General features: G+C 34.5%; 1 protein-coding gene and 1 pseudogene across 2 annotated transcripts; both read right to left on the bottom strand.

Annotated features, from left to right (window-relative positions):
* Nucleotides 1–713: 713 nt before the first annotated feature.
* LOC147384702 (senescence-specific cysteine protease SAG39-like) lies at nt 714–2,903 on the bottom strand (annotated as a pseudogene). The gene is made up of 2 exons (XR_015172708.1): nt 2,429–2,903; nt 714–1,519 (listed from the first exon to the last, which is right to left on the bottom strand). The product of XR_015172708.1 is annotated as a senescence-specific cysteine protease SAG39-like (transcript).
* Nucleotides 2,904–5,859: 2,956 nt separating this feature from the next.
* LOC147384701 (non-specific lipid-transfer protein A-like) lies at nt 5,860–6,990 on the bottom strand. Its single transcript, XM_086424759.1, has 2 exons — nt 6,569–6,990; nt 5,860–6,043 (listed from the first exon to the last, which is right to left on the bottom strand). Exons 1-2 carry the CDS (start codon nt 6,907–6,909, stop codon nt 6,034–6,036), a joined length of 351 nt encoding a protein of 116 aa, XP_086280885.1. The 5' UTR covers nt 6,910–6,990; the 3' UTR covers nt 5,860–6,033.
* Nucleotides 6,991–13,746: the final 6,756 nt, after the last annotated feature.

Below are 13,746 nucleotides of genomic sequence, written 5' to 3'. Positions count from 1 at the left end.
GGTGAGGATGATCTCCTCACCATAGAGATCATCCTCACCAAAAATCAGCCCATTCCAAAACTTCTAACCCATGTAGGACAAAACACGTTTGTTAAAATGTGTGGTAAAGCTTAGGGTGCTGAACGGGACCCTATATATATATATGTATATAAAGTGGGCGGATCAGGGACATATGTGAAAAACAATGGTTCTTCAAAATATGGGTTAGAAGTTTAAGATTAAACTGATTTTTTTTGTGAGGATGGTCTACATGATGAGAAGATCATTCTCACAAAAAATCATCAGATCAATCTAAAACTTCTAAATCCATGAAAAGTGGTTTAAAAATTATTAGTAAAAAATTGACGATCCACATTCTACAACACTTTTGATGGGATTAGAAGTTTCAGATTGGACTGATTTTTTTAAAGATAATCTTCTCATCATAGAAATCATTCTCACAAAAATCAGTTCAATCCGAAATTTCTAACCCATATTTTGAAAATTTGTTATTATTACATTGTATTTACATGTGTCCGTCCCCAAATTAAAAATCAATTTTTATGTCTAATAGGTTAAATTTCAACTTCCAACGTTTTAACGTAAGGATTTTGGTATTTGTATGACGTGGCACATTTTCAATCCTTCAAACCAAACTACAGGGTACTGCAGGAAAGAAGTACAACGTAAGGATCTGCTCCCCTCTTGCAAAGTTAAAAAAAAATAAAAATAAATATAGAAATAAACCCTTTCTTGCATAAATTTTATACAAATTAAAGATAACACCACATACAATGGCACACCAGCATAAATTCAGTCTTCTTGGATAACATTTATAGTCATCCATGACAGATACACATACAATAATTATTCACATAAACTAAGAGGCTAAAAGGTAGGATATATTGAACTTTAAAGATTAAAAGCACCACTTATTTCTTTTATTTTGATGCAGTAGGGTAAGAGGCTTCCATGGCAATACCACATAACCCTTCTTTGGCTTTAACATCTCTTTGCATCCTTATGTATCCTTTCTCGCCCCATCCGGTGCCCCACGAGTTCTTTACCAACCAATACTTAGTCCCATCTTTGCTTGTCCCATAACCAACTGCAGTTACACCATGGTCTAAGTATGTGCCACACTTTCCCTTAAAAACACCACTTGAATAGAATTGGAAGTTGAATCCACCAGCGTCGATAGCTACGGAGACGGGTCGGTTGGCTACGACCATCAATAGAGCCTTCTCATTATTGGCTGGAACATCTCTATAACCATTGATAGTAGCTGCATGAAAGGTTGCCTTCTTGGTGTTGCAAGTGCTGTCCACACCTTTGTAAGGGTAATTAGCTTCGGTCGCAAGGCCTTTGTTTTTTTGGATGAATTGGAAGGCATCATCCATGAAACCACCCTCACAGCCTTGATCCACGCCTTTGGTGTCACAATCGACTAGTTCTTGTTCTGCTAAAGAGATCAACTTACCTGTTGTGAGCTGAGTAATCCCTTCCATAGCTGCCACTGCTGAGAAGGCCCAACAACATCCTAAAATTTTCATAACAAATTAGAGAGACGTAAAACAAGGGAGCAACTTTTTTATAGGGAGCTGCTATTGGCACCCCAACTTTATTTATCACACCCTAATTAAAGATTAAAGTTTAAAACACACTGCTCAAAAATTACAAAGGTTTGACTCAAATTATAATTTTAACATTACAAAACATTATAACAATTTAAGTAGTTGTTTACAATTATGATTAGGCTTGTATAAAATCCTAAACCCAAAAATAGAAATCTAGAGAGAGAGAGAGCTTCTATTGGTTCCCCAACTTCAATTATTCTCAACTATTCACTTATTTTTAATTGGGGTGTAAGAAGTAAAAGTTGGGGAGCCAATAACAGCTCTCCTTTTATATCATGGGGGGAATTTCTAATTAGGAAACACATCATCATCATAATAGTCTTATCCCGAAAATTAGGGTTGATTGAACTAATCCTATTCTTCATTTCAATTCCGTCTAAAACTGTCTTTTATTTACTACATGATCGATGCTCGTTGTCTTCTAGGAGCAAAATTCAATTTAATTTTATTAATACTTAGTTCATGCATATATAAGAGGAAATCCAGCACGATAAACTAAGGAAAAGTCAATTGAAATAATTTAATCATGTGTGAGCCGGATAAATTTGGCAGAGCCGTCTAACGGGCTTGGCTCCCAAGCCCAACCTTAACCTTAATCATGAATCTAAGTCAAAGATTCCAAACGGGTGAGAAAAAGAATAAAAAAGGATGTGGACTAGTAGAAACAGATATACACACACTATAATTAATAGAAAACAAAATTTACTATAAACAAAATTGAATAGATATGTATAGTCAACCCCCAATTTTTGGGATAATGATTTGATGATGGTGATGGTGTAACACCTTTTATGAATGAAATAATTTCTTACCACATTCGCCTTGATCCTTCACAGGTGTTACCGCACCTTTCTTCCTCCAATCCATACTAGATGGCACCACAGTCACATTTTCATACTCGAACGATGATGCTACAAAAGACTTTGCCACAGATGAATACTTTTGTATCCATTACGAGCGGCTTTGAACTCTTCATTAGTTTGGTCTGCAAACTCATTGACACTTAGTTTATATGGTTGGCCTCCGACATTATTAAAAGATTCTATACGTTTAACATTATCATTGAATATATTAAAACGCATTTCCTTCTCCACTTCATCCTTGTACACACGTCCATGTAGAGCCATCCATTGCTCATGCCTCTCCAGCAGCGATGCCTGATGGAGAGTACGAGACACGACTTCACAAGGCCAAAGCACGAAAATGATTAGAAACAAATAACAAAAACATTGGCTTGGCCACGTACAACCCATGGTACCAATATCTAAATGAATTAAGATTGGTTGTTGTGTGGGGAGTGATGTTTGTGATGGATGGGTTTAAATAGACATATTTGCTTGAAAATTTGTGGTTGTGAGAGATTCAATTATTTTGTTATTGTGATGAGAAGTGATTGATGGATACTTTGGTGTTCAACGTACACGGGAAAATGCAGTGATTTTGACTAGATGGGCGGCCCCAAGTGCTAGGAGCATAGTACTTAAACTTAGTGAGTTGGGCCAAGGAAAGGGTCTCTTTCCATTTTAGATTCTATAACAAGTTAATTAAACTGGAATAAAGACAAGCAGCCTGATAGTGCGACACGTCAGCGAGCATGTTGTACACGGACTGTTATGCTGATGAGTTGTGTTTTGGACGACCCTTGACACGTATTACAACAACTAAAGACTGGATTGGGTTAACGTTGTTGTTTCTAGATGGATTGTCACATTGGCGATCCAATGCCACAATCACAACCCACTAGATTTTATGGTATATATCAGATTTTTTTTTTATAAAAATTGGATTTGATCCAAGGTTTTGAAAAAGGATCCAAACAGAACTCCCATTTTTTTAAAATTTAAAAAATAGACCGTGAAAAATAATTTTTTTAAAGTACTTAAAATTTTGGGATCTACCTTCTTATGTCATCAGATCATGTTTTTGGATGCCACATGTAGATGTGGCGATGGAGTTTTCCTTTTTATATTAAGGAAAATGTTTTTCTTTACTAAATATATAATTATGACCATAGTTTTAAAACAAGAAAACTCGGATGAGTAGCGTCATCATGTTGATAGCTTGTGAGTATAGAAAGAGTCAAATAAATTGTATTAAATTTATAAGCACTTATCAACTAAGGAGTGGGGCAAAACCTCACTACGTGCACAGCATGCATACTACATCACATGTCACGATTTCAAGCTGCTTGTGTAATAAGCAACCTTATCTAATTAGAGAAGTCTAATATCAAGCTTGACTCTATTTTGAATTATGAGATTTATGTTGAATGTGATAAAATAAATAAATCAAGAAATAAATCAAAAAACACCAAGATGTACATGGTTCAACAATAATGCCTATGTCCATAGATTGATCCAATCTTTTTGGTTAAAAAAATTAAAGAAGAATAATATAAGAAAAAAACACCTAAAGTTTTAATCTTCAATCCAAGCCTTGAAACCTTTGTACATCCTTCTCCCTTTCTCTTTCAAATCCTAGAAAAAGAAAATCCTTTGTGATTTTTACAACCCCAAAAATCTTTATTCATTAAATCGTGAGTTACTAAAATGTGTATATCCCCATTAATAAAAAACTTCAAAATAGAAAAAAAAAAAAAAAAAAAAAAAAACCACTCAAAAGAAGATATTACGTACTTCTAATAATCCTAATAAGGAAACAGAATATAAGACAATAGCATAACAGACTTGAAGTCGAATCTTAACCAAACTCAATAGTTTGCAATTAGATTTAAAACTTTTTTACTGGCACTTGAGTTCAGTCATCCTCATCCAAGTCCAAATCAGTAGACTTTCCCGTGCACGTTGAAGAGAAGTATCAAACTCTCTCTCCATCACAAGTCACTACAATAACAACATGATTGAATCTTCCAGAGTCACAGATTCTCAACCAATTTTGTATTATATACATAAATTTAACACCATCTGAGCTTGAAGTGTGTCTATTTTTTATTTTATTTTTTTCACTTTTTCTTTATCTTTTGTTTTCTTGTTTTTGGTTATTTGTTTGGGTGCTAAGCAAGCAAATGGTTAAATAAAACAATGTGATTTACAGACATTCATCGATAAACCCTAATGATACAAATTTTGTACTCCAAAATAAAGAAAATCCCAACATAGACTTAAATCAAGACTAACAACTGTGAATGATATATAACATAAAACTGATCAAATTGCATGCCTCAAACACTACTAGATCTATCGTCGAAACACAAAACTAACAATCTAAGATAATATTGTTATACTCCAGGACATAGAAATTAACTCATCTTTCTCGATTTGGATTTAGTGTGGATTGACGGTCCCATGTAGCTAGGGCCAAGATTTTTTCTTCCAAGATCTATCTTTCTTAGACCTTGTTTGAAGTCCGTGTTCGATATCTCATTCATCTATCTCTTCGATTCCTCTACCAATTCCTAATTTTTCACTTGATTCAAAGTCTGTACTTGGGATTAAGAATTAATATGCTCATCGACAAGGTGAATTATAGGACCGTCTCTTTCGAATTTGCTAGAGGCATGATTTTTTATATATTGCAGCAATGCTTGAAAAGAATTTGGGTCAATTTAATTCAATTGTGTGAGCGATAGTCTCACAACACCGGGTTATCATGACCTTGGGCTATATATAAACTTGGGGCAATCCACACTTTATAAGCCGGTTTTGTGAGGATGAGTTAGACCCATGGGCTTCTATATGGTATCAAAGCGGGTAACCCCAGGCATGTAGGAGACACGTTATATGTGAGGGGGAGTATGAGTGATAGTGGGTATCATGACCTTGGCCTATATATAAACCCAAGGCAATCTTTCCTTATAAGCCGGTTTTGTGAGGATGAGTTAGGCCCATGGGCTTAGAGATTGAACAAGATCATGGGCTACACATAGACCAGACCTATATTATATCCTACCCATGATTAATAGAACCTCGAGAAGCCTTTGAATTCCAATTAAAATCAACAAGTATAGATCACCTTGTAAACCTGGTCCCATGGCACATCTTGGTCTTGGATATTCAGCCCATTTGATCATTTAAAGTTTGTCCAACTCAATAAATGTGATTCTAATTTTAAGGATCTATAGGTCATACGGGCCTGCTAGGACACAACTATTATTCATCTTTTGCTGTATCCTGAACAAGATTTGGGCTTCCATTCAACATGTGGATCAGGCCCAACTTAACAGGGCCCATTAAGGGTTCTCAAAAAGACGAAAATTAAAAAGAGAGAAAAACATCAACCAACATTAGAGAATTTTCTTTCATAATTTTTATTAAGTTTAGCAACTAAGCCAAAACGATTCAACAGACCTGCAACCTGTTACATAAGAATTGCATCAAGAAGAACCCTTTTATTTATCTAAACTAAACATTAGTACTACAAAAGCATTCTCCTCCCCTTCGATCCTAAAGCCTCCACCTTATGGTACCCTGCACAAGAGATCAAAATAAAATAAAACAACAAAATCAAATTATTAAATTTTTTTTTTTTTCAAAAGAAGGTAATTTTCAAACTGATGATATATCTACCTTGATCCTGGTATTCTGAGAGTAACTAACAGAAATTGACTGAAATAACCTTAGCTTTGACCTCTTGCCAAAAAACTTGACTTTTTTCTTTAAAAAAATCAATCTTCAACTTTTATGGTAGGAACTTTGATATATTAAACGCTTTGATTATTTTTTTCCCACCAAGAAAACTTAATAACTTTCTTTTCTCCCAAAGATCCACTATCTTCTACCCTTGATTTTTTTTTGCCAAATGCTCAAATTGTAAAAGTTTTATTATATTTTTCTCCTCATAGATTAATTTTGTACTCTGGTAGATTGGTTATTAGAAAAAATCAATAGGATTTTTTTAGAAGAGGTTGAGTTCAAATCGCCCCTAAGTGGCGCGGATAATACCTTAGTTTCGAAAAAAAGAAGAAGAAGAAGAAGGACTATAGTGGGACTCACGTGTCGCAGTTGATGTTCTTGGAGATGGGGAAGGAGAGTGGAGTGCCACACTTGGTAGGAAGAGCACTAACTGCATCATCCTTTATGTTCTGGTACTTAGCCGCGGCTGTCTTCACACAATTGCAAGCTTGGCGCCTATCTGCTGTAGTTGCCACCATCCCTTTGAGTTGCTTCACTCCAGCACAACATCCCACAAGCGGCTGAGGCGCCGCTCCTGTCAAGTACGAGATACACTGCACCAAACACCTATCGACATCGACACAGTTCACTGCTTGGGATGGTTCGACCATCAGTTGAACCATGGCCAGCACAACCAACACACAGATGATCACCTTCTTCATCTTTGCTTCTATATGGAACGTGTGTGTATCTGTGTATATGTGTTCTATGTTTCTGTGTGTGTTTGATAGGGGAGTGTTTAGGGGTATATATAGTGGTGAAGGTGAATAATTGAGTACATTTCATGCAGATGGGGTTTAGTTTTAGTAGCCGTTACAAGCTTTTGGACTCTTCTTTAGCTCAAATCAGCTCTTAGTTTCTCAAAATAGTAAAGATGACTATGTGGGTTGTTTAGAAGTTCAGCTTTTAAGCTTTTGCAGTTAAGCTAGTTTGGCCACTAGAAGGGTGAGTGACATTTTCCTTCCATTATTAGAAGAATACAAGGTGAGAAAGGTAATTAAGGGTCTCCCAACAATCCCTTCGAAAATATTTTTTCTCATTGAAAAGGAAAAAATCTTAGTGTAATTCTCTCAAACGTCGATTGTCAAAAAATTCAGTATTTGTTTCTGAAAAATTTGCCAAATAGGGTAGTCTCCAACTAATCGATTCATTTTCATAAAAATCCACTGAATAGGGTAGTTGCCGATTAATAAGTTATACGCTAATTAATTGGCGAATCATTGAGTTTCTTCTTCTTCTTCTTTCTTCTTCTTTCAGGATTTTTTTATTTTTATTTTAAAATAAAAAGTAGTGCTTTTTTCCCTTAAAAATCCATTGTCTTCAACCTCTAGGGTAAAATCTTATATTCCTCAAGTTTTTCACAAAACTTTCCTAGATCCATCCAAAATAAACCAAATTGGCCCCAATCAAATAATTTTTAAATCCAAACTTATTACTATGATGACGCCCCCAAACTACTATGAACAATGGCCTTATAGACCATTTGTTTTCACTGTGGGAGGATGCAAAACGTTTTGGACATCGCTGCCTCAGTATGTTTGTGCATTCCTGCTTGATATTGTACGCTAATGACAGTCGACCTTTTTTCTGCCAATTTTCTATGCTCTTTGGTGGTGGTGGAACCCCTCAGGGCCAAACGTTGGCTAAACAACATTCTTCATCTACAACAATGACTTTCTATTCAATGGAAGCAAACAAAACCTTAATCTAATTAGATAATTTTATGATTTGTGACTCATCAAGTTGCCTCAACTCCATGGACAAGTTGAGTCAATTTTTGGAGTTTTCTCCGCACAAGACCATATAAAAAGTCAAATGAGTTTGATGAGAAGACAAGTAGTTTTAATTAGTTTGACTATTAGAGGTTAATTCCTAAGCTTTATACATATTTGTTATTATAGTATAAAATTAACGTAGAAACATTTAAACTAAGAAGAATACCATTTCATTAGGAGTGTTAAGAGTATTGGTCATGATGCATTGTAATAAGATACACCAAATCATTATCTATGTGAATTAAGATAAGAATCTACGAAAATTAGGACAAAAATAGATATATAGAATAATGACATTTGGTCGATTCCCTTGATTAGATTATAAGGTTTGTATAGAGAACTCAAGATGCACGGTGATAAATTGTAATGTGATATACCAAAGCATTATTTATGTGAATTGGGATAAGAATAAATGAGAATTAGGATAAGAATAAATCGAATTAGATTAGATTTATTTAAGATTAATATGTGTTCTTTATATAAATCCTAATAGGATTATTCTTATATTCTACTTAAGGAAATCAATTGAATATCATTATTCTACATGGTATCAGAATGTAGTGATTCGGTCTCAAGAGTCCATGTAGGATAAAATTCTTTATTCAAGAGTCCTTTATTTTTAGGATTAATTTAAAATTGCTCATGCAAGAGTCTTTTTTTTTTCTTTACAATTCTTTATTTAATTAGGATGTTGGTCTTCTAAGTCAATTAGGTGTCTAGTAGATATGTGTGAAAGTTAGGGATCTAAACCTCTTCTACTTGGGCTTGGGAGTCATCACCATTCAAAGAGTTTAAGATGTGAATAGACATCATAAAAATATTTTTCTTAAATCATTTTTTCAAGAAGTTGGTGGCTCAAATCTGATCTTAACCTAGAGGTTCGAGTAAAGAGGTTCGGTTGTAAGACGAGGAAGATGTTTGGTACCTTATCTAATTTAAGAGTCCATGTAGGATAAAAAATTTTTATTTAAGAGTCATTTTATTTTTTAGGATTAATTTAAAATTGTTGATGCAAGAGTCCTTTTTTTTTCCTTTACAATTCCTTATTTTATTTGATTAGGATGTTGGTTTTCTTAGTCAACTAGAAGTCTAGTAGATATGTATGAAAGTTTAAGGATCTAAACCTATTCTACTTGGGTTTGGGAGCCATCACCATTCAAAGAGTTTAAGATGTGAATAGACATCATAATTTTTTTTTTAAATCATTTTTTTAAAGAGTTGGTGGCTCAAATCTGATCTTAACCTAGAGGTTTGGGTAAGGAGGTTTGGTTGCAAGACAAGAAAAATGTTAAGCACCTCATCTTACCCACCAAGTTGGTGGTTACTATGGTATTGGGTAAAAATAAAAAAATTAGGTCTGTTTTTTAAGTTTTTGAGTTAGAATGCTAATAAGGATGAATGGATACAGGAATGTATATGCATGGTACCGTAATGTGTGTGGGTGTGCATATAGTGATATAAATGAAATGTTATACTTGTATTTTTTTATTTTTTATTTTTTGTTTTGAGTTTGAGTATAAATCTAGCAAGATTTCACTCTTTAATGACTCAAGCATTTTAATGGAATAAAAGTGTGCTCAAAATGATCTTATTCTTTATTGGTGAAGTTTTAAGAATATTTCCATTAGTTGGAGAGAATCTTTGGAACTTTTACTTTACATGATGCATGAGTGAGTGTGAGCAAGGGTGGATGCATGTTAATGTTCCCTAAGGAACTTATTATGGACTTAGAAGGGGAGATTATTGAGTTTAATCTCACATCGAAAACAAATTGCCTTATCTCACTCCTTATAAGATCTTGGGCTTCCCCACTCATTGCTAATTGATTTTGAGTTGGATCCCAAAACTTATCAATGTATTAGAGCGGGCCTTTCTATCATCCACGTCACCCAGTTCATATCTCCAAGTGCTTTGGCTCAATTTGGCCCACAAAGGTGGGGGCGTGTTAAGTTTAGTCCCACATCAAACACAAATTTCCTTGCCTCACTCCTTATAAGATCTTGGGCTTCTCCACTCATTGCCAAGTGATTTTGAGTTGGACTCCCAAATTTATCAAATTACCTCACATGGAGGGATTACGCTATATTACACCTTTGTCAATCGATGTGTTTATAGTACATGATGCATGCATGTGTTCCAAGAAGAACTTATTATGGACTTAGAAGGGGAGAGTAACTCACATCAAGGGATTACTTTTTACCACCCTTGCCATTTGAGACGGATTTCACGCTATATACTTGCAATAGAAATAATATTTAAAGTTAGAACTATCAACAAATACTTATCAATTCGGATATAGTTGTACTCGAATTCGAATTTGAAAATTTTATTTAATATCTGAATTCAAATCCAAATCTGATGGTTATCCCCAAAACACTATTCAAATTCAAATTCGGTTATCTTATCAAATATCCGAAATATCCAATTTGAATTCGAATAACCTGTGAAGTGAAAAAAATATCGATTTTTCCTAAATCCAAATGATTTTTCACAATCAAAATTAAAAAAAAAAAAATCCCCATCTTCATTTGTATCAAAACCAAACACACACAAAAAATCCCTTGTGTTCATCCTGTATCAAAATCAAATAACCCTCATATTCATCCTTGTATCAAGAAACCCTTACACCTTCTCAAATCCATTCATATTCATCCCTTCTATTATGTCAAATCCATCTTTTTTAAGACGCAAACCAATACTCCAAAAATACCTAGGCATTAATGGACTGAAAAGTTTAAGTCTTAACCTAAGGATCGTAACATACCCCCATGCTTCAAAGTCTACGCCTTTGTTGCCTACTTTATGGCGAGCTCCCCCAACCCCTTGGCCTTTTTTCCAAATACGAGGTACCCCTTTATCTTTTTTTCATAAGTCGCCCTTTCCCAGACTAACCACGGTGGCCTACTATGGCAGATTCCTTCCATATCTCATACTATGGTGAGCCCCCACCCACCCACCCACCCATGACTCAAACCCTAGACGTGGGTTGACTTTGATACCAAATCTTAAGACCCAAACTAATGCTCCAAAAATACCTAGGCGCCAATGGAGCGGAAAGTTTAACTCTTAACCTAAGGATCGTAACAATCTTCAACCCATTCATTATCAAAATCAGAACGAGGAGGGGAGTGGGTTATAAAGGGGGTGTGGGAGAGGATAGGACGGAGATTTCTATAGGAAGATAGAGAGATGAGACTTACCTGCAAATGAAATGATCGATCGCCACACGTCGTTGCTGGAGAAGATGACTGAGATAACATATTTCTTCACACCACCAATCTTAGATGAAGTATGAAGGAGATATATTGAGGAAGAAAAAATTTCTAAGCTTATATATATATATTCGAATAGATAAAAATACTTGACCGAATCTGATATAAAAATTTTTAGAATTCGAATTAGGTTCAGATTTTCGATTATCCATTGATACCCCTATTTAAAGTAAAGTAATGAAGACATCAAAAAAATAAGTAAATGTTTACTAAGGAACTTATTATTGACTTTGTAGACATCCCAATTTATCTGGATCGAGCCTTAAAGCTCTCAAAATCCCGTTAAGAAAAGCCCGATTTAAGTTTTCAAATTGGATCGAATGGGGCCCACTAAAATGGAGTCCAACCCAATGTAGAGTTGAATCGATTATGAATGTAGTTGATCGATTATCTAAAATGGCCCATTTCGTGGCTTATTAAAAATCAAGGCTTCAAGTCATGTTGCGTATATATACTTTAAGAAGATTGTCCAACAAACTTTATGGGAAAAACTAAGGATGAGTCTATAGTTCTCTAGTATGTATCACTCATAGATAGATGGACGAACGAAGGTGACTAATCAAGACTTAGGCAATATTTTAGAAGCCTTGTTGGTGACCGTATGAAAATATGGGACCTTGCAGTATCTCAAGCCAAATTTACTTACAATAGTTTGATTAATAAATCTACAAGCAAATACCTTTTTGAGATTATATATGGTCAATACCGAATAATGTACTTGATATGGTTGCCACTACTGGCAACAAAATGGGTAAGAGGAGATGCAAATACCCTTATCACTAGCATCAAGGAGCTCCATAATGAAGTTCGAAAAAGGTTAAAATAGAAAAATATGGAATATAAGACAACTGCTAACTTCCATTGAAGACACAAGAGTTCTAAGAAGGTGATTTGTTCATTATTTTTGTGCGTAAAAAGAGGTTTCCAATGGAGACGTACAAAATGTTGAAATACAAGAAGATTGAGTTGTCCACAATTCCTCAAAAATTTATGATTATGCTTATCATATTGAATTGCTTAAAGAATTCAACATTTCACCAATATTCAACGTCTTAGATTTGTGCACTTATCATGGTGAAGGTGATGAGGTAGAATATTATCAATGCACAAACTCGTGGAGGGTCAAGGTTTCTCCAATCGAAGAAAAATTATGTGATTTAAAAGTCCATGTAGGATAAAAATTCTTTATTTAAGGGTCCTTTTGCTTTTAGAATTTAAAATTGTTGATGCAAGAATATTTTTTACTTCATAATTATTTTATTTTATTTAATTAAAGTGTTGGTCTTCTTAGTCAATTAGGAGTCTAATTTTATCTATACAAGGACCATGCGTTGGTCATCGTAGCAGAGTTTTATTTTTAAGAAATAGAGAAGAATTGTTGTATTTTATTTAAGGAAAGACAAAGTCCTTTTAGAACTTGTTTGGTCGTGATCTACTAACATGTGCCATCTTTCTTCCTCATCGTCTCTATAATCTATCATCTTATCCACTGCTCTTTGTAGCTGCTATTGATTGTAAATTTTGGAATTGCATCACATAATCTCTCTTGAGAGACTAATCTTGCTAATCCATCTTCTGTGATCGACAATGTTGTCACCCAAAGGACAATCCATTCTTTTTTTTTTTTTTTTTTTTTGTAATTTGGGTATTTCATCAAATAATTTATATGCACCATAGTACATATCACCACCGATCCAACACTATCCCTCACCCTTAGAAGAAATTTACTTTATTGAATAAAATTTATACATTAGTTCCTAATGAATTAACCCAAAAACCAATGCAACAACAAAAGCCATGGTGTAGCATTTTCATAAAAGAAAGTGAGGAAGATTGCCAAAATGTTTTTGCAATCCAGAAAATATGGATCGTCAGATTAACTATATATGATAAGATCGAGCAAACAAACTGTAGATAGATTTGGGTCGATCGCCAAATCCTTAGATTTAAACGTGCCAAGAAGAAAGACACCTAATCTATCTATATATAGTCGCCTTCAATGCAACACTTAGGTTTATCTACTCTACAGAGAAGGCTTCACTATCTGCAACATAACTTTGCTATTGATTTTCGTATAGATTGTGTTTCTGCTTTTTTATCAAAAACGATTGGTGTTCCCATTGAAAAAAATGAAGCTTTTGATGCAAAATTTGTTACATGCATAGGAATGAGCCGGATACAGGAACAACATAGTCGATTCAGTCCAACCCATGTTTGATCCATTTTATTTTAATTATTGTTAGTTTCTGTCCATATAGTTAGTGTTCCATTTTATTTCAGTTATTATTAGTTTATGTCCATGTAGTTAGTGTTCTGTCTATGTTCTTTTCAGTTAGTCCAGGTGTCAATGTATGCTAAAGCCTTGTGCTTAGTAGTAGGGAAGGTGGGTAGTTAGAGAAGATGGAAAATAAGTAATCTATTTAAAAACCTTATTTGGATATGGAGAAATGGT

The sequence above is a fragment of the Akebia trifoliata genome, chromosome 15 (genome assembly GCF_017979445.1).
Source record: "Akebia trifoliata isolate Shusen 1 chromosome 15, ASM1797944v1, whole genome shotgun sequence".
In the NCBI taxonomy this organism is placed as follows: Eukaryota; Viridiplantae; Streptophyta; class Magnoliopsida; order Ranunculales; family Lardizabalaceae; genus Akebia; species Akebia trifoliata.
This window is presented reverse-complemented; position numbering and strand designations above follow the sequence as displayed.